The sequence below is a fragment of the Trichosurus vulpecula genome, chromosome 9 (assembly GCF_011100635.1).
Source record: "Trichosurus vulpecula isolate mTriVul1 chromosome 9, mTriVul1.pri, whole genome shotgun sequence".
Taxonomy (NCBI): Eukaryota; Metazoa; Chordata; class Mammalia; order Diprotodontia; family Phalangeridae; genus Trichosurus; species Trichosurus vulpecula.
This window is the reverse complement of record NC_050581.1, coordinates 150939923-150965476: the sequence shown is the minus strand read 5'-3', so window position 1 is coordinate 150965476 and position 25554 is coordinate 150939923. Positions and strand designations below refer to the sequence as shown.

Below are 25554 nucleotides of genomic sequence, written 5' to 3'. Positions count from 1 at the left end.
TAAATTGCTGTAATCTCCTTGCTAGTATTTTATTTAAAATTTTTGCATCAATATTCATTAGGAAATCGGTCTATAGTTTTTCCTGTATTTGTTCTTCTTGGTCTAGGTATCAGCAACATATTTGTGTCACAAAAAGAATTTAGTAGGACTTCTTCTTTGCCTATGTTTCCAAATAGTTTATATAATATTGGAATTAATTGTTCTTTAAATGTTTGGCAGAATTCACTTTTGAATCCATCTGGTACTGGGGATTTTTTCTTAGGGAACTCATTGATGGTTTTGTTCGATTTCTTTTTTCTAAAATAGGATTATTTAAGTACTGTTGAGGAAGATGGTACTCAGGAAAAGAAATAAAAAGCACAAAAGTAAACTTTAGTAATAATAACTTAGAGATAATATTTGTAAAGTGGCTGGCACACAATAGGTGCTTAATAAATGCTTATTCTGTTCCATTCTTAGAGAAGTCTCCCTACTCTAGCTAGCATATGGTTGTGGTTGATGATGAAATCATGATGTGATGCTCTGTCACTCTTAGAGTTACAGGACACCACAGGGAAATCAAAGGAAGAAATGGAGCTAGAAGCCGTCTCTCTTTTAAACAGGTATGGCATACTGCCCCTCTGCCAATGTCAAGGGGTGACATGGAGTTTTTTGGATCATAACATTGTGATGAGTCCTTTAAGTACCAAGACACCATATGGCCCAAAGGAAGCAGGAAGTTAGTCATTCCCCCTCTCCAGCCCAAGTGCTGAGTTACTTACCACCTCTCCGGAGCCCCTGGAAACATCCAGGGAAGTTGCATGATACATGATTCCCCCAAAAGCCCCAATAAGCCATTTTAACCTGTACTACATGATAAACAAGTAAAAAGGGGTAAAGAAAATGAGAATATTGGAATTTAGCGCTACATGAGTTACAGATAGATTTAAAGGAATGGAGGCAGCTGGAAAGAATGAAATATTTTGGGAATGTGGCCCATATTAACTATCCCCCATCTTTTTATTTATCTGTATGATGAGAGACTTGAAGTCTAGGTGACTCCTGAGGTCTCTTTTAGCTATAAATCTGAGACTATGAATCCTTTCATCTACTCCACATACACACACACACACACACACACACACACACACACCCCACATCTCACCAAAAAAAAATTTTAAAAAATGAGAAGAAATGGGATGAAGAGGGCTGGATTTGGAAAGGCACCCAATTATCCTATTATCTTACAGGGTGGGGATGGGGTCACAGGGCTGTAGAAGGACTCTCTTGGGATGGGGGGTAGGGGTAGGATAATTTGCAGAGGTATGGGTGCCTGGCAAGGGAGAGCTGGGATGGAGTGACAGGGTTAAGGAAAAATTTGAGAAAAAGAAGAGAGGACAGGCAATAACTGGGTGGTTTTCCAAACCTGGTTCTCTTCATTCCATTTTCTTTCACTGTCTTTTTTTTTTTTTGGTTGGGGAGGAGGGCAGGGAGGGGAGTAGGTAGAAAGGATTCATAGTTTCATAGATTTTGAGCTCTTTCATTTTACAGAGGAGGAAACTGAGGCCTATGAAGAGTTAAGTGACTTACCCCAGGAAACAGGTGGCAGAATCAGGATTGGTACCCAGGTTCTTTGACTCCAGACCCAATGCTTTCCATTACACCATGCTGTCATCCTAGGTTTGAGAAAGCTGAGTAGTGATCATGGAACATAGAATTCTAGAGCCAGAAGGAACCTGAGAGATCATCCAGGCTGGTCCCTTCATTTTATAAATGGGGACAGTTGGGAACGGGAGGGGGCTGGGAGGGATAGTTGGGAGGGTAGTCGGGGCTGGGGAAGGATAGTTTGGACAGGAGGAGAGGGTTGGAGTGGGACACCTGGCATAGAGACAAGGGAATGAGGAAGAACAGTTTGGACTGGAGGGGATGAGAAGTAACAAGTGGAATGGGAACAAGAGGGGCAGTTGGGATGGTACCAGTAGAGACAGTTGGGGGAAAAGGACCCCAGGAAGGGTCAGTTGGGATGAGAAGAGCCTCGAGAAGGCATTTTGGGAGACGGACAGAGGGCTATGTAGGGCAAATCAGGATGGAAGAAAGATGCTATTAAGAAACGATTTGGATAGGGATGTGTGGGGCAGAAATAGAGGGCTTAAGAAGGATTTTTTCTTTTGGAGACACGGACTGAGGAGGGACAGTTTGGAAATTGCAATGAGACGGCTGAGTAGTATGGATAATACAGACATGAATGGGGAACTGAGGACTGATAGTCAGGACAGAGACAGGGGCCTGGGGAGGCGCAGTTTGGATAGGAAGGTGCCCTCGAGAAATAAGTGGAAGAGAGGGATGTATTTGGAGAAGGACAGTTCAGAAAGGGACTTTGGGGTGGGGAGGGACACTCGAGAAAGGAGGAGGAGACTGAAAAAGGAAAAATGGGACAAGGACAGCACATGGAGTAAGGACAGTCTCAAGAGGAGAAGGCTCAGAAGGGACAGTTGGGACCGGGGAAGGGCGGCAAAGGGCAGTTGTGACAATTATAGGGGAATGGAGACAGACAGTTGGGGAAAGAAAAGGTGTCTGGGAAAAGATAATTGGGACAGGATGATGAGGAAAAACACTTGGGATAAAAGGAAGACACTAACGAAAGACAACTTGGATTTGGGAAGGTTTCCCACGGATAACCAGGAAAGAGGTAGGAGGCTAAAAAGGGACAATTTAAGCAGAAGGAGGGGACTGGAAGATAGTTGGGACAGAGGGAGGAGACCAAAGAGGGATGGTTTAGACAGGAGGAGGTATCTGATAAAGGAGAATTGGGATGATGTAATAAGGCTAAGGAAGGACCCTTGGGACAGGGGGAGGGGACCAAAGAGGGATGGTTTAGACAGGAGGAGGTATCTGTCAAGGGAGAGTTGGGATGGGGTGACAGGGCTAGGGAAAGGCTCTTGGGACAGGGGGAGGAGACCGAAGAGGGATAGTTTAGACAGGAGGTACCACCCGTCAAGAGAGAGTTGGGATGGGGTGACAAGGCTAGGGAAAGGCTCTCGGGAGAGGGGAAGGAGACCAAAGAGGGATGATTTAGACAGGAGGTACCACCTGTCAAGAGAGAGTTGGGATGGGGTGACAGGGCTAGGGAAAGGTTCTCGGGACAGGGGAAGGAGACCAAAGAGGGATGATTTAGACAGGAGGAGGTACCTGTCAAGGGGGAGTTGGGATGGGGTGACAGGGCTAGGGAAAGGTTCTTGGGGCAGGGGGAAGAGACTGAAGGGAGACAGCCTGACAAGGGAGAGGTGGGATGGGGCGACAGAGCTAAGGAAGGATCTGGGAAGGGTAAGAGAGAACAGGACAAGAATGGGGAACGAGAATTTAGAAAAGGATAGGAAGCTTGGGAGGGAAAATTGGGACAAGAGTGGATACCTGAGGAGGGATAACTGGGAAAGTAACAGGAGCCCGAGGGACGACTGGGACACGGGGGGAAGCCTAAAAAGGGACAATTTGGACGCGGAGTATAGTGACAGTGACAATTGGGAAAGGACAGGTAAAGTGAGACGGCTCCGGAGGGACAATTTGGGCAGGGTGTGGGAGCTGGAAGGGGGCAGCTGGATCTGTGACTTGGGCCAGTGCGACCAGTCCTGGAAGCCCTCCAACGGTTATCTGAACAGACGGTACCCGGAAAGAGACAACCGGGAAAGAATGAAGAAGATGCAAAAAGACATTTGGGAAGGGTCGGAGAGGGAGGATGGTGTGGACACGGGGCTGAGAAGAGGCAATTATGCAGACAAGGAAGACTGGAAAAGGCTGAAAATGAGGCGTGAGGGCAGGGCAGGGAAGCCGAGAGACGGTCCGGACAGGGGCCCTGGGGGGAACATCGAAGACAAGAGAGAGATGTGGAAAGCGTCTGCCCATGGAGGGCTTTCCAGTGGGACCAACAGGGTGGTGGAGAAGAAGCCTTCGTCCGGGGGGGGCCACAGAGGGCAGGGGGAGCTGGCTGAGCAGGGCCAGCCGGAACAGAGGAACGAGGGTGCCCGGGAGGAGACGCCCCAGGTGATGGTGGAGCTGGAGGACGAGGAGGTATGGCTGGAGCTCCACGGGGCTGAGGAAGATGAGATGGGACAGCAGAGGTAGGGGCTGGGACTGGACAGGTGGCCGGGGCAGAGCCGGGGTCGGCTGGAGCCCAGGGGCGGGGGCTGGAGCGAGGTCGGAGCTACAGGAGGCACCAAGAAGCAGAACCAGGGGAGCCTGGGCGCACGAGGAGGAGCCAGGCCGTGCGCACGCGCGGCACCCCAGCGGGGCCCTCTGCCCGGGAGGCGGAACCAATTGTGACGGCGGCGGAGTTTCCAGCCGGTGCTACCAAGGTGAGGCCCGAGAGGGCGGGGCGGGGCGGAGCGGAGGGCCGGGTGACGCAGCGGCTCCGCGGGGCGGAGCGGAGGGACGGGGCAGAGCAGCGGCGCCCCGGGCGGAAGAGGCCGAGCGCTCGGGAGCGGAGACGGCGGCGACGGCGGCAGCGGCGGCGGGGGTGCGCGAGCGGCCGCCTCTCCATCCAGCCGTCCGTCCTTCAGTCACTCACCCTCCATCATGAGCACCAAGCAGGTCACGTGCCGGTCAGTGCCGGGGGAGGGGATGCCGGGGGGGAGGGGGACCTGGGAGAAAGGGGGAAGGGACCCTCCTCCCGCCGCGGATGCCCCGGTGCCTCCGGGCAGGGGCCGCCGCCTCGGCGTTTTCTTGTGTCCCCGGTGGCGGGCGCTTCCCAAGTGCTTGTTGAGTAGTTGAAGCCCGTGCGCGGGGAGGGGGGCGGGGCGAGCGCTGCTTTTCCCATTTCGCAGGTCATGGGGCAGCTGAGGTCACACTGACCGGGGGAACCGCCCGTAAAGCGGTCCCTTCCCCCAGTCCCCGAAATGAGAGAGTCCCAAGTTTGGAGCTCCCCTCCCCCTCTGTAGGTCCCGTTCAGGGGCCGCGTGAGATAACCCCCAACAGGCGCTTTACCCTATTTACGTGCTAGGTGTTGATGTGATTATAAAGTTAGAGCCCCCCTCCCCCTTCGAGATCCTGCTTTGGGATCCCGCGAAGTAACATCTGGCCAGCGCATTAAAGCGCTGTTGAAGTGCCAGTTACTCTCGAGATTATAGAATGAGAGCTTCCGGGGGCTTCTCAAACCGTTTTACACGTGTTATCTCATTGGATCCCCCCGTAACTTTGTGAGGTAGGTGGCATTATTATCCCCAACTTTGTGCAGTGGGGTTTTTATCAGCCCCTTTTACCGATGAGGAAACAGACCCAAGTAGGGAAAGTGGCTTAGTTGTCCGAGGCTGTCCCGCAGCTAGTGAGCGGCAGGAGGAGGGTGTGAGGGACTCCAAACCCAGCCTCCTTTCCACGCCCCGAGCCGCCTTCCCCACGTAGGCAGGTGCACTAGTCCGACCCAGAACCTGGTCTGCAGCCCCGGCGGCAGTGCCCCTCCGAGTGGTCAGCCAGCCTCGACTTGGAGACCCCCAGCGATGGTGAATTCCAGTACCTACCCGCCAAGCACATCTAGACAGCTCCTCCAGGAGGATTTTCCCGATGTCAGCCCGCACCTGCCTCTTGCAGCCTTAATTCCCACCCCCTGAGGCTTAAGCAAAACAAGGCGCCCAATCCCTAGTTCTGACAGTCCTTCCTATATTCGTGGATGGCTTTTCCTTTCCTCCCTTCTCGGGGGTGTTCCTATGACTTCTACTTTGCCCCGGGTTTCTTCTGTAGTTCTGTGCCCTTCCTGTGTTATGTGGGCCAGTACAGTGGATTCACATCTTGTTCAGAAAATCAGTTCTGATGATGATGTTAACCTGAAGTAAGAAGCTCTCTTCCTTTCAAAAAAACACAAGTAAAATCTTGAGAACGCTTGGACGCTTTCTTATTCTCTCCGGGGAGTGGGAATCCCGTTGGCTAGAAATGCCATTACTTTAATCTGTAGTCTCAGTGATCGGAGTGGGCCAGTTTTCACTCTTGTCATGCGTTTTCAGTGGGTGAGAAGCTTGGTGTGCCCCTGTCTTCTCACACATCTCCCTTAGAGTCTGCCCAGTTTTCCTCCAAGACTCTTCTCTATCTCAGTTGACATGGAAACTTCTGGAGCAATGCTGGGTGCCCCACTCAGTGGTCATCCTTTGTTCTTCCTCAAATGAGATAACGGTGGTAAAAAGCACTTAGCACGGTGCGTGCTGCTTGTCCCCCTTCCGTCTATGACTGGCCCACTCTTCTTTCTAGTTCAAACAAATTTCTTTTCCTCGCTTTGATGTTCTGCTCATCTGTAGTGATCTCTGAGCTGACTCACCCCCACCGTTTGCTTTCTTCCCTATTGACCTTTGGGTGATCTACAACTTGAATCCTTCCTTTCCCTTCTCTACAGTTTGGTTAGTCCTTCAGGGTTCAGCTCAAGTACCTCCTCCTCCATGAAGGACCGTTGGGAAGGTTATTGGGGGGGAGGGGGAATTGGCCCAGGGGCCCCCACGGTCTCTTCCCTGAAATAAGAATTAAGACTTCTTGTGCTTGGTTAGCGAGGGCAGAATTAGAAGCAAAGGAGATGTTGCACAGAACTCACTTTAGGCTTCATGTAATGAACAAATTATTAAGAGCTAAACCAAGGGGGAGGGGGCTGCCCTTGTGGCCAGACCTCCCCTGCAAATGGAGGTCTTTGGACAGATACTGGATCACTCCTTGTCAGGTATGTCTTAGAAGGAATCTTTTTCAAATATGCATTGGACTAAATGGTTCCTGAAGTTGTTTTCAACTTTGAAATTCTGTTATTTTATAAGTCTTAATTCCCAAGTGAGAAATAACCTTTCCTATTATGAACCGCAAGTAATTTTTGTCGTTTAGTTGTTTTTCATTTGTGTCCAACTCTTTGTGACCCCATTTGAGATTTTCTTGGCAAAGATACTGAAGTGATTTGCCATTTCCTTCTCTAGCTTTTACAGGTGAGGAAACTGAGGCAGAGAGGGCAAAGTACTTGTCACAACAGCTAGTAAGTGTCTCAGGTCAGATTTGAACTCAGGTCTTATGGACTCCAGGCCTGGAGCTCTATCCACTGTGCCACTTAGCTAACCCTGCACAAGTAGTAATGGTAGTGGTAGTGGTGGTAGGAATGGTGGTGGTAGTAGTAGGATTTGTATAGCAGCTTAAGGATTGCGCAGCACCTTACCGTATTATTTCACACGAGCCTCACAATACCCCTGGGAGGTGCTGTTATCTCCGTTTTTACAGATGATATCACTGAGTCAGACAGAGATGCTGCATTTGAACTTAGATCTTCCTGACTCCAGGCCCTGCCTCTATTCCCTCTTCCCAAGTGCTCCCTCTATCCTTTCTTGCATTATTGTTTTGTGTGTATATGTGGATATTGTATACTAGATCACAAATTCTGCATACAGAACAAGTAGCTGGTCTATAATTTCTGGCCTTCAGATGCTGAGAGCATCATCTGGGGCTGGGGCTCCTGCATTCCTAGGCTGTTGGTTCAACCACACTCTCGGTATACTTAAGTAGGCACTTAATAAACGTCTGTTGGATTGAAAGAGGATGAGAATTAGGGATAAAGATTGCTCATATTTGCATAGATAATTGTAATTTGTGCTATCCCTATTTTACCAATGTGGTAAGGAAAGACCAGCGATAAAGTGAGCTGACTTTGAGTTATATACACATAACCCAGTGTTTCTAGGAGGGACACTTTCTTCTATTTTCATGCAACAAGCCCTTGTTAAACAATAGGCCCTGGGGATAAAAGGAAGAAAAACACATCTCTGTCCCCAAGGAGCTGGCTTTCTGCTCTGAGGGAAGAACCATACAGATAAGTAAATAAAGTTGTTTCTGGATTAAGGCACTAGCTGCTGAGAGAATGAGGCTGGCCTCCTGTAGGAGGTGATACTTGACTTGAGCCTTGAGGAAAGCAGGAATTCCACAAATTAGGGATGAGTGAGCAGGGCAGTGCATTTCAGGCAAGAGGTATAAGTAGGCCTGGAGAGGGGAGATGTCGAGTTGTCTACAGGGATCAGCAAATAAGCCAGTCTGGCTGAAACATCAGGTGAGTGAAGGGGAGAGTAATATTCACTAAGCCTAGAAAGGCAGGCTGGAGACGACCCTAATAAGAACAATCTGTGTTTTAGAAATAGCATATGACCTTTTGATCCAGCAGTACCACTACTAGGTCTGTATCCCAAAGAGGATAAAAAAGGGAAGAGGACCCACATGTACATCTGTCCTGTGATCTCAGCTGATCTTTCAGAAACCATGGTTAAGAGAGACCAGAATTATCTTCATTTTACAAGTGAAGTAAGTAACTGAGAATCAGATTAAGTGATTTGTCCAAGCTAGTAAATGATGAGGCTGGAGCTCAACCTAGTTCTTTCTGACATTCAGTCCTAGTCTTTCCTCATAGCACTGTGCTGAATTTCTTTGATGGATTGGTGATCTTACTGGGCTGCCTCTGGCCATCCACAGAAATGTCCTTGTACTGAAAATTGTTGAGCCATTTACCTACATAGTAGACTCTCCAAATTTTGTCAGTAGGCTTGGTTTGGTCTATTTTGCAGAATTCAGCTTTGTATCTTTCAGAGACATTTTCTCTGGGCTTACCCAGTGGCAACTTTAACAAACATTAAGAGAGAAAAAGAGACTAGATAATATTCAGCCTATTTTCATGAAACAACAAACACGGTAAAGAGATCCTAATGCAAAGAAATAAATTTGACCTCATAGGTATCAGTAAGACTTGGGTAGGAAGAAAGCCACGAGTGAAGTACAGCTCTGAAATGATTTAACTTATCCAAAAGGAACAGAATATAATGTGGGAATAGAAAGAGGGAGCATGGTAAAGTATATCTGTGAGGAAATGCAGGAATTAAGAGGAGGAAGCATGGCAGAGAGCAGCTGGGGTTAAGATAAGGAATTTTGTCATCAGGGACATAATAATCTTAAAGTAATATCGTCAAGAGACCTGGACATAAAAAGGACATAGATGAGAGAAGTTCGGGATACAGATCTTGAGCCTAGCATAGAGGTGTGATACACCTTGAATTGTCAGACATCGGCAGGACTGAAAGGGTACACAGAGATAGATGGATAAGGAGTCTCTAGAGGTCCCTCAGCAGCAGCAGCAGCTGTGCCACATAGCTCCCCTGGCCATGGAAATGACTTGGCCCTAGGGAGGCAATGGCCAGGACTTCTTGTTGCAGCTGAAAGGAGCCTGTCATGGGGAGGTGGGAGTGTATGTGACTAAACAGCTTTAGATCAAGGATCCCATGGACTCACCCTGGTCCAGGAGATGTTACCCTGCAGAGTAGTTTTCCTACCATGAAAAGAACTGTCCCAGCTTAGATGATCTGTATGGGCCTGGAGAAAGGTGAGGGCTTCCGACCTATACAACATCACTCCATCTTAGGATTTGAAATAAAAGGAAAGTTGGGCATAGTCTGACTTGGGGACCCTGAGTCTTGGAAGAGCAGCTTTCAAAGGATGAACCGGATCCTGTGAACAAAAATTATACAGCCGAAATCTACCCATGGGAAGAATGAAATTCTGAAGACACAAAGAAAAAGCCAGTGAAGAGGGAGAGGGAGACTTACCTCAAGAGACTAATATGGATGCGGTACAGAAGACAGTTGCCTGGCAAGCACAGCGTGTTGCTCTAAGAATACGATCAGGAATGATAAGACTCAGAATGAGTGAGGAAAGCCAAGGAGGGCTGGGGTGGGGGAAACTTGCATCATTTGAAGTCACTTTTGGGGAAAAGAAGAGGATCAGAGCACCAAAAGAACCACTGCCTGGGGCTTGTGGGAGGATGGTGCCTGAGAGACCTTGAAGCTGTACAGCTCAGACTTTGCTTCTGTTTTCTCTGCCAAGGAGAATAATCTTTGGGCTGAAAAGGAGTTAGCAAAAATGTCTAGAAAGGGAGTTGATAACCAAGATCAAAAAGGAGAGAATGAGAGCTAACTGCTTTGAATGAGTTCAGCTCTCCAAGCATAGACACATTGGGTGCTGAAAAAACTAGCAGATGTGATTACTGAGACATTATCAGCCATCTAGTGGAGAACCAGAGGAGGGTACTTTGGGGCTAGCCTGGGGTCCTAATCTTTTAAAAAGGAAGGAGAGTGGAACTGAAAAACTCTAGGCCAGTGAGCTTGACTTTGATTCGTAGCAGAATTCTGACATTTATGTACTGCTTTAAGGTTTACAAAACACTTGACATACGCAATGTCATCTGACCCCTGACCTTTAAGGTAGGTACAGCTGTTATCCCGATTTTACAGATGAGGAAACTGAAGCTACGAGGCTAAATAGCTTGCCCGGAGTTGCACAGTGGGTCTTTCTGATTCCAAGTGAGTACTTTTTCTACTGCAGAATTGGTAGGTGAATATCTAGACAAGGAGGGCCACAATCCCAAAGAGCCAACATACTGCCATCAACAGTACAGATACAGTGGCAGAAGCTAGTGAAGCAACATGTCTGGCTGCAGCAAGAAGTGTTTCCACTGCTTCTTTCCAACTCTGGGTAACCCTGGCTAGAGCCATAGCAGAAGTGTGTTTTCAACAGTAACCCTTCTAATCATCATTTATTCCCTCTCCCATTCACCATATATTTCTGGTCTCCTCAGACCCGTCACTGGTCCCCCCATGACCTTGACTCTGATTTTTCTGAAAAGACCTAGGTCAGCCTACTCATTCCCCTCCCTACCTCACTCCCACAACTCATCCTCTATATGCAAAGTCTTTGCACTTTTGTTCTATCTGCTTTGCCATTGTTTGACCTTAGGTTCTCTTCCCCCCCTTGACCCTTCCCCCCTTTTCTATATATGCTCTCATTTTTGGCAACCTTGGCCATCCCATTTCTTGAATGAACTCTCTCTACCCAGGGATTCCCCAGTTGGCACCTCCAGCCCTGCTTTATCCTTTCTGAGTCGCAGGCCCTCCTCTTGTATGATTACAGACAGTTCTTGCTTGTATATAAATTCCACTTTACATAAAGAATTCTGCTTTTGTACTACAACCACAGAGTTGAGTAATTGTGTTAGAGATGGTCTGTGCTGCTGCTGAGCCACCATAAATTGCAGTGCGCATTTTACTTTTTATTGTTAGTGCATGCCTGTTGTATTAAAACAAGGAAAGAGCAGAAAAGTGGATTGAATATCATGTTTCTAAGACACAGTGGAGTATGAATTATTTTGTTATTCAATTCTATGGCCGAGCATCGTGTTTCTTCTGCAGTGCCACCATAGCGGTGCTAAAGAAATACAACATAGGTGACATCAGCCAACTCAGCAAGTATTTGTTACCTTATTCTCAATTCACAAGAAACCAACAATAGAAAAATTCCAAAATTTAAAACAATATTAAGTTTGATATTGGTAAAACAAGCTGAATTTCTTGACAAAACTTTTTATTTAAAAGAATAAGGTTGCGGTCAAAGCAAGTAGCTCATTACTAGGCCAAGTCAAAAAAGCTGCTGTTGAGTTAATTAAATCATATTTCATTACAGTAGGTGAAAAAAATGTCTTGTTTGAGACTGTTAGCCTTTTCACTCAATTAAAATCACATGCTCACTGATAACAATATTTGGTAGAATCTATGTGAAAAGACATTTTCAAAGATGAAATACATAAAATCTCTTTACAGATCAATGTTAATAGATGAACATGTGCAATTGATTTTTGATGGTAGGAGACAAAACTTTGAATGCCAATTAAGTGATATCTTATTGCCCTAAAAAGAATTCAGCTTTTGTCATTAGCAGACTTGTATTACAAAAATTTGTGCTGAGCTAATATTATTGCATTCTGAATTTCACCAATTAAAAAAATTTGTGGAAATTTGTTCTCTCTTATATAAGTACCTGCAGAGTATTCTCAGTTTTGCCTCTTGGCCTGCAGAATCTAAAATATTTACTATCTGACCTTTTACAAAAAGTTTGCTGACCCCTGCTCTAGACCAGGTGTTTCCAGTTTGTGTCATTTGCAAGTGGTCTGTGAATTTATAAATAAGCAAATCTATCTTCTGAAGACTGTCTCCCACATGTGAGAGTCTGCAGCATCTTTCAGTGTTAAAAAGGAATTCTCATACTCAGAGTGGGAAGCACAATCTAGGCCAAAATAGAACCTTCCTAGTCGTGGTTATGTTTAAGACATTTGTGCCCTGGGTTTGCCACAAATTGTACCTGGCACTTCCTGGAAATTTTCTTCAGAATCACTTTTGGTGTACTAAGTATAATACAATTTAAAATTTTTTTACTAAAGTATTATGTATATATACATATAAATTTATATATGTACACATACATATGTGTGTATATCCTGTATGTATGTATATTATAAAGGGGGGTGGTGTATCCTGAGGTGATATTTTGAGTTCTTCCTGACCCAATACGTTCAGCAACTCTAGGGTAAAACAGAAAAGGCTTTTTGGCAGTTAGAGCTGTCCACAGCCTGCCTCCCACCTACTTTCCTTATTTCACACTATTCCCCTTTATACATTAGACAGGGTTTCTTGGAACACGGTATATTCTGCTCTTTTCTAAACTGGGCATTGCATCTGGGAAAGCTGTCCCTCATACCTGGCATGCACTCCTCAGTCTCTCTCAGAATCCTTAGGTTCTTTCAAGGCTTAGTTCAGGTGTTCCCTCCTTGATTCTCCTCTCCTGAGTTACTGGTGCATTATCTCTGCTAATTTTGTCTTACACCATACTTATTTATGTGCCTCCCAAGTCCCAAATAGAATGTAAGTTGCTTGAGAAGACTTTTTTTTTCATGTATCTGCACAGTACCTTGCATTCAGTAGGTAATTAATAAATGTTTGTTCTGATTGAATTATTAAAGGTTGAAAAACTGACAACTCATCAGAATTTAGACCTTAGTATTGTCCCCTTCCAAGAAGTTACTATGAGAGATGACCCACTTGTTCCAGTATTTATCTGGTGCTAAAATATCTTTTATGGGAAGAAGGTATTCCCTAAAGGTTAGGGCTATACCCCATTCCTTGTGTAACCTTGCTTCCCTTAATAAACAATTAGAGGAATGGGTGAAAGGTCCTTAAAGTCTTTTTGGATTTGTTGCTATTCTCAGCCAGTATTTCCCCTTGGCAGGGCATCTAGTCAAGTCTCACTCTTTTTCCTTCTGTATAAAGAAGCTCTTTATCTCAAGGTTTTTGAGCTTTTTCAGTTTCCAGAGGGGGTGGCCTTATTTTGGTAGGTTAGGATTTGGTAAACATTTGTATTAAACTGACAAAAAAGAACATGAGAGAAGATTTCTGGGTCACTTGTGGAGGTGATTTCTAGTCAGAAAGAATTTGAGGAGGAAGGAGGTGAACTTTGGCTTTGGGCGTTACGCCAGTGACTCCCTCTCTCAGACCCATTTTCCTTGTCTGTAAAATGAGAAGACTGGATGGGGGTGACTTTGGAGGTTCCCTTGGTTCCACACTCCTGTGTACATCATTGTAGAGGCTTGGACCTCAGTCTTTTTCATTGCAGTGCCTCTCTTTTTTGGATGGTCATAGCAGCAGCCATTTCCAGCCCCTCACCAAGTCTTTTTCTTTTAGTAGATATTACCTTCTTCCATCCATCCATCCAACAAGGGATGGACCTAGAAGCAGGCAAGGTACTGACTGTGCTCAGTGCTGTGAGGCCTGAAGGAGTCCAAGAGACAGACCCGACTCTCAGCAAATTCACAAGGAACATTGCCTTGTCCGGAGGAGAGACTTGATATTTGTGGGTTGAAGATGGGGGGAGAGACAGAAAATGAAAACAGAAGTTTGTTTTTATAATTGACGTGCTGCTTTAGTATAGTTTTACCAAGGCTGCCCTGGCTGAATGAGTGCTCTAGGTTCTGCAGAGACAGATCACAGTGCTAACTGCTTGGGGTACAAAGAAAGGCAAGCCCTGGCCCTCAGGGAACTTCACTGGCTAATGGGGAGATGATGAGAAACTCCTTAGGCTGCACAAGGGATCTTTGAGAGAGAGGGCTGGGGGGTGTCAGGGAAGAACCCGTGGAAGAGCAGGGGTGGAAACTGGACTGACTCACTGATTCCATCAGTTACATTGATGATTCCTCGGATTGTGTTATATCTCTGTGTTGTGAGTGTGGGTTTGTTGTCTCTTTTAAGTCTGGATTCTTAAAAGAAAAGTTTATGCGATAAAAGGATTCCTTTAAATAGTAATCTTTACTATGATTGGAGAGCAGCTAGGTGGCGCAGTGGATGAAGCACGGGGCCTGGAATCAGGAAGACCCAAGTTCAAATCCAACCTCAGGCACCTAGCAGCTGTATGACTTTGAGGAAGTTACTTCACCCTGTTTGCCTCAGTTTCCTCATCTGTAAAATGAGCCGGAGAAGGAAATGGCAAACCCCTCCAGTATCTTGGCCAAGAGAACCCCAGATGGGGCCATGGGCATAACTAAAACAACTGAACAGCAACAACTATGACATGTTAAGGTTTGGAGGGAACCGTCCTTACATTACATCACTTGGGGCATGTAAGAGCCCTGTGAGATAGGCACACCACCATTCTTATTACCCCCGTTTTTACAAACGAAGGAGCTGAGGTCACAGCCACCTAGTTAGTGAGTGTCGACAGCTGGACTTGAACCGGGTCTTCGTGACTCTGTGACCCTTGTCATACGTGACTTTCCATTTTACACAAGGGAGCTGAAGATCAGGTAATGTGTACGATGCCTCTAATAGAGGCTCCTGGTTCTTTTTTCTCTGCAGGTATTTCATGCATGGTGTGTGTCGTGAAGGGAGCCAGTGCTTGTTTTCACATGACTTATCAACAAGCAAGCCATCTACCATCTGCAAGTTCTACCAGAAAGGCTACTGTGCCTATGGATCTCGTTGCAGGCAAGAGCATCCTGATATACCCAGCACCTCTGGGAATGGGGCTTATAAAGCCTTTAAGTGTGAAGGTGCCCAGAGAAGGAGAAAGGAGCTACAATCACTTGAATCCTCATAGTGGATCTGAGTTGGGGTGGTAGAGGTAATGGATTGGGGAGGGGAGGCTCCTGAGCAAGTGCTGGCGGCTTTCTGCCTTTTAAGCAGAATTCCCCTCCCCCTCTTTCCCTTAAGAGGATGTGGCTGATTATAGTCTTCTTGTTGTGAGAACCCATTTCTCAAAACATCTTAACCAATTGGAATTATTACTTTCCAAACCAAATATTAACCATTATTTTGGGATTATAATCTTGGGACTTCCTAGCATATATATTCCTGGAGAAAGAAGCTTCCTAATAGTTTTGGGACTTCCCAGGGGAATAAAAAGCTTCAGTGAGCTGTCTTGTTTTTAATAACTATTCAAATTGTGCAATGATAATTAGACTGAGCTTACAAAATTTTTTTTTTCAATCATGGAGATCCATCTTCAAATTGGCTTCCAGATTTAGTGGTTTTTTTTTTTAAAGTGACAGTCACCTTAGCAAAACCAGGGTATATGTACTTTCTACATCACTTATTTATTTCTAAGTTTAAAAAGCACCTTTATTCCCAAAATGGTTTTAGGTGTGTATTAGTTTATATTTATAAATATCCACAAGAAAGAGAGACAGAGATGATATTTATAATTTATAAATGAGGAACTGAGAGGTAACCTAGTCAAGATGCCCCTAGCCCTGGATCAGAACCCAGCTCTAGGCCAAATCTTTTTTTCATTATATTACACAGACGTGTGTAATATAATGAGTCAGTGTTGAGTGATGGGTATTCCTCTAGTGGTGAGAGCTCTGGAGCATTTTTGTCTTCAGTCAGTTAACAGGCATTTATTAAGCACCTACTGGGTTCTAGGTACTTACAGCAGTCCCTGTCCTTCAAGAGCTTCCATTCTGTGTGAGTATCTAAATACACACGGACAGTAAAGACAAAGTGACTTGGCATTGCAGGGGATCAGGAAAAGCTTTGGGGCACTGGTCTGCCTTTTTTAAAGGAAGAGAGGAATTCTGTGAGGGTAAGGGGAGGAGGAATGAGGGAGGGAATACTGGAGGAGGGGACAACCAGAGAGTGACAGTGCCCAAGGCAGCCTCTCTGAAGTAGTAGAGTGTTGTATGTCTTGGAGTTGGACTGATGAGTGCTAATCATCTGCATGCTTGCCCTTAATGGTAAGATGGTAAAACTGGAGCTGGAAGGGGTGTTAGAGACCATCTGAGGAAAATGAGGCTCCAGGGGACACAGTGAGGAGAAAAAAGAGGCTGGTTCTAAACTCAGGTCCCCAGGATCCAGAGCAGCCATTCTTTGACTTGAGGATGTTCAAAGCCCTATGAACTAGGGAGGTTGTGTGTGTGTGTGTTATTACGCCCATTTTATAAATGGGGAAATAACCTCAGAGAAGCTGGCAAGTGAATTTTAGTCATATGGGGAGCTGGGGGCTGAGCTGGCACTCAAGCCACGGTGTACTGACTCCTCAGCTCTCTCCAGCAGCCTCGGACTTTATTACGATTGAGTTTCTGCCAATGAATGACTGAGTGAATAGCCTCATAGCACACCTGGAAACCATAGCTGTTTTTGAAGGGATTCTTTTTCCTAGTTCAGGAGTGTTTTTGTTTTTAGATGTACATCACTTCAAGAATTTCTTTTTTCTTTTTATTTTGGTTTTAGATTTTTGCTAAGTGGGTCTCTTTCTATGCCCTGGTCACCACTGTTTTTACCTCATCTCCCATAATGTTTGACTTTCCAAGTCCTCTAGTCCAACCATGTCATTGTACAAATGAGGGAACTCTGAATAAGAATGGACTCTCAGTTAGAGGTGTTGACCAACATCCATCCCTTTGGCCCCTTGACGGTGGTACACAGAGCACAAGTCCAGAAAATCCTATGTCCAGACTGCTTGGGTGTGTGATGGAGAGTGACAGTGCCAAATGTCTGTGTCCCTTTCTGTTGCTGTTTCAGATATGACCACATGAGGCCAGCAGCGGCAGCTGGCAGTGGCACAGCAGGTGCTGGGCCTCACAGCCTGCCTTCACCAATTTTCCACAGTCCACACCCCCATCCTGATGTGACTGCATCTATAATGAAAAGCAGTTCCCATGAACCCGGCAAGCGTGAGAAGAGAACGCTGGTGCTGAGAGACCGGAGTGAGTGGCAGAGCCGGCATCTGTCCTTGCACTCTTCTTTTCTCCCCTCTCTGCACCACCCCCCCTTTGTCATTGGCTTTCTGCACGCCTGCTTGTTCCGAATTGTGCATCTTTTGTGGAAGAGACTGAGGAACTGTGTTCTGCCCAGGGACCGAATTCTCCTCTGTGTCTCCTTCTAGCATTCCTAGATAGAAAAACCAGTATGAGCAGGGCAATGTAGCTGAGTGGTCAGTAAGTCATTCCTGCCTGGCATTCTGCCCTCAAGCGCAATAGCACAGCTTGAGCTTGAATTGCCTCCCTCTGATTTTATCATCTCCATAAAATAAAATCGTGACCTTAGAACAATTGTCATGTCAGTTGACTGTCAGCTGCCTTCTCCTTTGGTGAGTAGTCGTATCTGGGTTTCAGTGCTAAGTACTTGGGATAAATAATGACCTCATCTTCTAACGCTTAACAGATACACTGTCTTTGTTTAACTCTTCTATTGAACTCTTGTTCTAAAGCTTTGTGGTTGGCATATAGTCACATGTTTGGAGGCTATTGGAAGGTAATCTCTGTTGAGTAGTTTGGGATCCTTAGAGGGAAAGGAATTATATAAAGTATTTTTAATGGGTGGCCCTTAGCAGGTGAAGGGGTTTCTGGAACAAAATGGTACAAACTTTCTCTTGGAAATGGACAGAAGAACATAAAATGCTATACTGGGTCAGACCAGTGCTTTATCCATCCCAGTGTTCTGTCTTTGACAGGGTCACTGAAGTGCATGGGTGGTGGGTGTACAGAAGTTAAGGTTTATCGAATAGGGAATTCTTGCAGATTAGCTCAGCAGTGACACTGACTTCAGGGAATGGGATCCTAAGGGCTTCCTTCAGATTCGTGGGCTATTTTCTGCTCTTTTTTATGCATATGCCTTGGTGTGTTTTTGTGTGTCAAGATCTGTGTGGCTTAACTGAAGAAAAGACCAGGCCCTGTGCTGTGAGTGACCTGGGAGGTTGCAGTGACTCAAATGATAGCGTGGAGATGAAGCCTCATTCCTACTTAGATGCCATCCGGAGTGGCCTGGATGGTCTGGAAGCCGGGAGCTCTGACGGCAACGAGCAGCAGCTGTGCCCCTACGCAGCCGCTGGCGAGTGCCACTTCGGGGATGCTTGCGTCTATCTCCATGGGGATGTTTGTGAGATCTGTAGGTTACAAGTCCTGCATCCTTTTGACTCAGAGCAAAGAAAGACGCACGAGAAGGTAAAGAACAAAATCCCCTATGATCCTTTTTTTTTTAAAAAGGCAATTCAAACTGCAAAAAGTGTTGTAAAGTTGTCAGCTTTCCCCATGCCCAGCCAAGATACTACAGAAAACAATGATGCCTGTGTTACTGGGCTTTAGCATAGTATGTGGAACAGGAGAGTAGTGATGTGAACCTGTTCTAGGAACAAGCATTTGCCTAGTAATTATATGTAAGCTCTAGGACTTGGGCAAAATGATGTAGATTTTTTAAAAACCTATTTTTACCCAGCTCTGGAATGCAGCCAGGTCCATGTCTGCAGGTCGTGCAAAGCCCCCTTTCAGGTATAGCCTGGGGAGGCAGCTGGGCAGGACTTAGGGAGAAGGGCTCAAGGTGCTGCTGCCAATCCACGTACACATAATGGAAGGGGAGGTAGTGGAGACAATGCTAAAGTGACTTGAGTCTTGTGATGTGAAACTTTGTAGCCTCTTCTAATAATATAAGGGATCTTTCTGCCCCAGCACCCTTTGTGTCTGTTGGGACTACTCTGAGGCTTGAGTGTAGGAGGAGGCAGGAAATGAGGAGAGCCCTAGGCTGCCCCCGGGTCTAAGCCTGGTCAGAGACTCTGCCCCTTCCCAGTTCGAACTGATGATTCTTCGGCCCTTCTGGCAACAGCCTTAGTATACTGGAAAGACTGCAGAGGAGCCGGGGACCACAGTTCTGTCCCCCGGATCAGCATCCGGCTAGTCAAGTGACCCTGGGGGACCATGGGTGTTAGGAGCGTTGGGGATGGACCCAGTTTATGCTGTCTTCCCTCTCCTCGCTGCAGAGGATTCTAAAAACCCATCTCCTCCTTTGTTGGCAATACAGCTCTGCATGGCAACCTTTGAACACGACATGGAGAAAGCCTTTGCTTTCCAAGCAAGTCAGGAGAAAGTATGTAGCATCTGCATGGAAGTGGTCTATGAGAAACCCTCAGCATCAGAGAGGAGGTTTGGGATCCTCTCTAACTGCAGCCACACATACTGTCTGTCCTGTATCCGGCAGTGGAGGTGCGCCAAGCAGTTTGAGAATCCCATCATCAAGTGAGTATTACCCCGCAGGCAGGCAGCTTTAAACACTTGTGGGTGTCCCTGCAGCCAGGCGGGCCCAGGCCTGGAATCCTGCCTCAGCCGATTGCTAGCTGTGTGACCCTGGACAAGCCATTTGGGCTGGCTGCCTTAGTTTCCTTCTCTGTAAAATAGTGCTAATTGTAATACTGCCTCCTTGGCAGGCTTGTCAGGAGGATAAAGTAATATTTATAAAGCATTTTGCAAACCTTAAAGCTCTAGAGAAGTACAAGCTGTCAGTCCATGTTATGTAGATTTTATAATGTACAAAATGTAACAGCACAGTAGCTAATAGGATAACAAGAGCCAGCATTTCTAGAGTGCCAGGCATGTGCTCAGTGCCCTACAGTTACCTCAGATGATCCTTATAATAACCCTGCAAGGGGGATGCTGTTATCTATCCCCATTGTACAGATGAGGAGACTGAGGTATGCAGTTACAATAAATAAGTATACATTGGGGGGTTCTTGCCCAAAAAGGTTTTGTTTTTAGGGTTGTACTTACTTCCTTTTTCCTCCCTGTCCCCCAGGTCCCTACCTATCCTGTATTCCATACTTTTTTTCTCAGATAGTTGAAAGAACAAGTGAGAGGCAGGCAGTCTGATGTAATGGAAAGAGACAGAATTCCCAGCCAGGCTCAGTGACAGCCCTGACACTTAATGGCCGGGGGACTCCTCCTCTGTAAAGTGGAAATGACAAACCTGCCTCATAGGATTGCTGTGAGGAAAATGCTATGTTAGTGTGAACTGGTAATGTCACAACAATGGCTCTGAGAGACTCCCTTTCTCAGGAGTATCTGCATTTTTAATAGATTACAGAAAGCCTTCTAAAGACTAGGATCCAAAGGCAGCAGGGGGGGGGGGGGGGGAATGTGGATCACTGAAGGCAGTAAGAAGACACTTGGGGAAGGGATGTCATTACGGAGAGGAGGTAGCTCCAGCAGTTCTCCTCATCTGTAAGAAGACAAGTGAGACTTGGGGGCTCTCTGATCCCTGTGAACAGGGGCCGACATGGAGGCAAGGGGTAGCTCTCCCTTCCTTGACAGAGGGTGAATGGGCTATCTCACAAGGCGGAGTGAGTCCTTGTTACTTAGAGATGTTCAAGTGGAAGCTTGACAGCCATTTGCCAGGAATCCTGTAGAGGGAGGAGACTAGACCCAAGGCATTTTCCACTTTGGGGATTTGATGTGTTCTTTGAGTTCAGGCACTGATGAAGGCCATAAAGGGAGATGTTTTTGATAGGGGGCTTTGCCTTGGAATTGTCAAGGTTTATCGGAGTTTATTTGTACTATGCTTCGTTATCTTGCCTCCCCTGCTAGACTGTAAGCATACCTGGAGGGTCCATTTTGAATTGAAGTCATATGATTTAATTCATGTAGCTTCAACATTCTCACCAAGCAATTTTCCCCTGGTTCTTGCTGCAGTAATATATTCTGGTCTGGTTGCTTGGGATGAGTAAAGTAAGCCCACATGCAAATGCATTTACTGCACAGGGCTGCTCATTTGTCCTGACTTTCTTGATGTTTGTTACAGGTCCTGTCCAGAGTGCCGGGTGATATCTGAATTCGTCATTCCAAGTGTGTACTGGGTTGAAGATCAGAATAAGAAAAATGAACTGATCGAAGCATTTAAGCAGGGAATGGGGTAAGTAATGAAAGGGTTGCACAGGCAGGAGGTCCTATGAAAGCTTCCCCCAATGAAGGGCTCTGAGCCAGGGCCCAGGCAGACTCAACCCATGCAGCTTGTGAGCACTCCCCAAAGGATCCCTGTCACATCTGACAAAAAGACAGCTTGCCTGGCAGGAGGCACGCTAGATTCCTAGGAAGAGTTCACATTATGGGGTCACCTTGCTTAGTTTCCATTGCTTACTTTGTCATCTCTCTAGCTTTTTAATTTCTTGAAGACTTCTTACTAGGAGTAGGAGGAAATACTTTTTATTTGTTCTATTTAACCTATACATGAATGAACTGAACACATTAACTGTTTCTTACATTTGTATTTGATGAACACTGTGCTGACTTTTAACTGCCTGTGGTCACTGTGTATATCATTGGTACTTATGAGATCTTAAGGACACAAGCTGGGTCAGACTTCAGACAACTCCTACTTGGGACTCTGTCCTTGACAGAAACAAAGGGATCTTTGATAGGAGATCTTTTTATTCCTTAGTGTGAGCCCCTTATGGGTTGGTCTCTTCTGGGTAGATAGCCTTTTTTTTTTAATCTTGTGAGGCAAGGAGTTTGAGAAGCATGAGTATCTGGACTCCATTGTATCTGGGATTTCTTTCTAATGGCATGCACTTCTATACACTTTGTAGCTCTGTCCCAACCATCTTGCCCCTTTGAGCTTTTTAATTGCTTTAAATCCAGTTGATGTTGGAATCTAGAATTGGGCTTTAGGAAAAGTATACCTGTAAACAAGATTCACAGTGGTCATTGGTTTCATCTTCCTTAGCTCATTGCATTCATAACTATCTAGCCCTCGCTGGTCTCAGTTCCCCTAATATTTGAGAATGGGTTATGATTTCCAGAGGAAGGTGAAATAAATGAGAAAAAAAGCAGAGATAGTCTGATACGGTCTTCCCCTTTTCTCTGTACATATGTGTTGATTTACTAATAATTGACCTTTCTAATTCTGCAGCAACTAAAACAGACTTGATGTCAAAGTTTTGTGAATGCCTGTGGGATAATGCCCTGGGGGGGGGCGGGTAATGCTATCAGAATAAGAAGTAATCTAGCTGCTGCTACTGCACCCCCACATCTAACATGTGAAACTCATAGGCGTAGAGATAGCATCACATTATGGATTATAGTCCATTTCTGCTGCTGACCTACTAAGTGATCTGAAACAAGCTCCAGCTCCTCGCTGGGCCCCAGGTTCCTCTTCTCTGATTATAAAATATTTTAAAGAAGACATCATCTGGGTCACTGGAGTCAAATTCAAACAGAAACCAGATCCCTGCAGCTGCACAGGATGTCCTTGTATGTAGTTCTGTCAAACACTGCCCAGTTACATTTCAGTCTGCAGCTGCCCCATGTCTGACACGATGTACAGCGTCTCTTCTAGCCCTAAAATTCTGCAAAAGAAAAATAAAATCTTCCAATTGCGGCAGATGTTACCTAGCACTTGCCTATAAGAGCTTCCCGTGCTGATGGATCTCTTAGGTTCTGCTGGCCCAGGAAGGAGGAGCTCACTTGTAGGTCAGGGAGTTTACCCTGGGACAGGCTGCCTAGAAGGCTGGACCATCCTTGCCATTTACCACCACCACCACCACCACCCCCCACCCTTAGCGTCAGGGACAGAAGTTGCCCTATATTGACATAGCATGAGGGTATCACAACAACTCTCAGGTGACTCTCAGGCTTGTTGGTTGGAGAGGGAAGGGTGTAGCCAGCAGGGGCTTCTTAGCTATTTTCATGTCATAGATCATAGATCCTTGAGGATCTTATATATTATAGACAGCTCTAATGAGAATGATGGTTTCATTTGGTTTGAATTCATAATTGAAAGATAAATTTCAGTTTTAGAAGTTAGGTAATTTTTTTCCCCTGTCCAACTGAATGAACTCCCTGAAATCTGTCCACAGGCCTTTGGTCTACTGAGTTCATTGGACAGGTTGTCTGGCCCTTCCTTGCCTTTGAATCATAGACCAGAACCTTAGCCCTGAAGGTCAGATCATTCCCTTCCTATCCTCCTGTCTAGACAGACTAGGCCAGAGAATAATTTTTGCTTTCTTTCTCCTCTTAAGGAAAAAAGCCTGTAAATACTTTGAGCAAGGCAAGGGCACCTGCCCCTTTGGAGGAAAATGCCTCTATCTCCATGCTTACCCAGATGGGACACGAGCTGAACCTGAGAAACCTAGGAAACAGCTCAGTTCAGAAGGCACCGTGAGGGTAAGGAGCGGAGAGGGTGGTGAGTGGCTGTTTTCCCTTCCTGGGGGCCAGATCGGCATGCTAGGCTTTCAAAAATACATCCATTCGGATCTCTGTGCATCTGGACCCATCTGGGAAGCCAGTATCCAAAGAGATCAGCCGAGCCAGTAGAAAAGTTGTTCTTTTGGAGAATGTGTTTCTTGTTTTCTTTCTTCTTTAATAGCTAGGCTTGAATAGCTCTTTATTAGGGGCTACGTTTCATGGTTATTTCACTGACAAGAGCTGGAATGGTTTGGCTTCTTGGCTGTGTGTTTTGCAGTTCTTCAATTCTGTCCGGCTTTGGGATTTTATTGAGGACAGAGAAAGCCGGCATATCCCAGCTACTGAGGAAGATGACGTAACCGAACTCGGTGACCTTTTCATGCACCTTTCAGGAGTGGAAGAGTCTGCCTCGAATCCTTGAGAGTGAACTGAAGCCCCCGCCCCAGCCCACCCCCTTGCCATCCCATACCCTAGGCTCTCTGCCGGACCAGGCCTGTGTGTTTAGAGGGTGTGCTGCAGAGTTTTACATTTACTGCAACAGTAGTTGATGTGTCACTGGGATTAAGTGAGGGTTTGTTAAACCTTTGTCTGATCCAATCTCCATTATTACAGCAGTGGAAACATTGAAGGATATAAAATAAAAAATTAACAGAAGTATACGTAATCTCCATTTTCATGGTTAATTAATTCTTCAGTTACTTTTACGCCTCTGTATGGCTGTCAGCTGAAGACCAGACTAGCTAAGGTTGAAGAGGTTCATCAGCAGGTCGACCACAGCATCCCTTGAAGATTATCTACTAAAGTAGTCAGAGGGCTTGTGACCTTCACTGGCAGAGGAGGCACCCACACTGACAAAATGAAAGATCTGTGAGAAAATCCAACCAGCCGTTCACGCACACGGTCCAAGCCTGGTTGGTGACTTCCGGGTGGGGGCAAATACAAGGGAGCATCCAGCCTGATAGGCGGAGGGCTGTTGCACACAGAGTGACTGGCAACAAAAGGCAGTTTTTCTGCTTTCTGCATTCTTTTGCCCTTCCTGGGTTAGTCCACATGGCGTACTGCCAATAAGCAAGCAAAACCCAATATGAAAATCCAGATTTACAAACAAAATAAACTGTGCCCCGTTGTGCCATCTATCTTCCCTCAGGCATTTTAAATGATTTAACTTCAAAAATCTGATTTTACATCTTTTCAGGCACACGTCACAGAAAATAAAGTATACCTGCAGTGTAAAACCTTAATTTGACTTTGCCTATTAAAGCTGTTTTGATTTCTCAGGTATGGTCAGTCCGTCTGAGCTTTTTTGAGAGTAATACTTCTTTGAATCTTATTGCACTAACCAGATTAAAGAGTCAGCCAGTCTCCCTTTCATGATGCTAATGGCTGTTTTAGCTCAAAATGGCCATAAGGCCACTTTGGAAACAAAGATGTGTTGTAAAGGGGCTAATACTAATACATACTAATACTACACATACACATGATAAGAGACACCCATATCTCACTTCCCTTTGGCCTCAAACAGAGCTCCCTAGGTGTAAAAAGAGTAAAGACCCAAGTTAAGTTTTGATGATCACATTCAAATTTTTAGAGTTCAGAAAGTTACTACATACTGTTACTACTACTGTAACAAATCCCACTTCAAGTTTTTTACCCAGCAGTACAAGCATTTGGAGGAAAAGAGGCTCCCAGAAGGTGGAACTCTAATACAGGGATTTTCCTAAAGCCAAGTTTAGCCCTGCTGATCAGATCATCTGTTCTTATATGAAGTACATCAAAAATAGTCCAAAGTCAGCATTTAAAGGCAGTTAAGAAAACTTTTGCACCAAAGAGTTCCTACCAGGTAGAAATACCTGCTGGTTTTTAAATGTTAATCTATTAGTTTCAATTTAATATTCTTCCCCCACATAAATACTTAGGCAAGCTATATGCATTTTCATTTTCTATACACAAGGATACTTTTTAAACCTAAGAACCAGAGTGGCATTGTTTTACATCTAAGGGCCAGAATCATTAAAGGTCTGAAAGCTCTTTCTCTAAGCTTACTCAAGAGTTTCCATCACCATAATAGTAAATACAGACCTAAAGCTGGAAGGAGCCTTAAACTGTTTATCCAGTCTAATTTTATGCATGAGGAAATTGAAGACCAGTGTCTTGCCCAAGGTCACACAGATGAAGACTTCAGTCTGAATCCTGTCGAGTTTTCTACCTAATAGACCATGCTGCCTTCTCCCACCCACAGCCATGCACTGCCAAGTCCTTATTCTACTGTATTTGAGTTT

General features: G+C 45.6%; 1 protein-coding gene across 2 annotated transcripts; it reads left to right on the top strand.

The window, feature by feature from the left end:
• Window positions 1-4404: 4404 nt before the first annotated feature.
• MKRN2 (makorin ring finger protein 2) lies at window positions 4405-24554 on the top strand. 2 transcript variants are annotated; one of them, XM_036738753.1, is made up of 8 exons: window positions 4405-4574; window positions 14691-14819; window positions 16854-17038; window positions 17970-18274; window positions 19125-19339; window positions 20895-21005; window positions 23110-23254; window positions 23553-24554. In XM_036738753.1, the coding sequence occupies exons 1-8, from the start codon at window positions 4549-4551 to the stop codon at window positions 23694-23696; spliced, it is 1260 nt and encodes a 419-aa protein (XP_036594648.1). In that variant the 5' UTR covers window positions 4405-4548; the 3' UTR covers window positions 23697-24554. The 2 variants fall into 2 exon arrangements, with proteins under 2 accessions (XP_036594648.1, XP_036594649.1); XM_036738754.1 differs by having other exon boundaries at window positions 4417-4563.
• Window positions 24555-25554: the final 1000 nt, after the last annotated feature.

Excerpts from the sequence above, each read along its gene's own strand:
- MKRN2 (XM_036738753.1), top strand. The coding sequence starts at position 4,549 with ATGAGCACCAAGCAGGTCACGTGCCG. Across the intron at positions 19,340-20,894 it reads TTTGAGAATCCCATCATCAA|GTCCTGTCCAGAGTGCCGGG; the intron begins GTGAGTATTACC and ends TGTTTGTTACAG. Across the intron at positions 21,006-23,109 it reads GCATTTAAGCAGGGAATGGG|GAAAAAAGCCTGTAAATACT; the intron begins GTAAGTAATGAA and ends TCTCCTCTTAAG.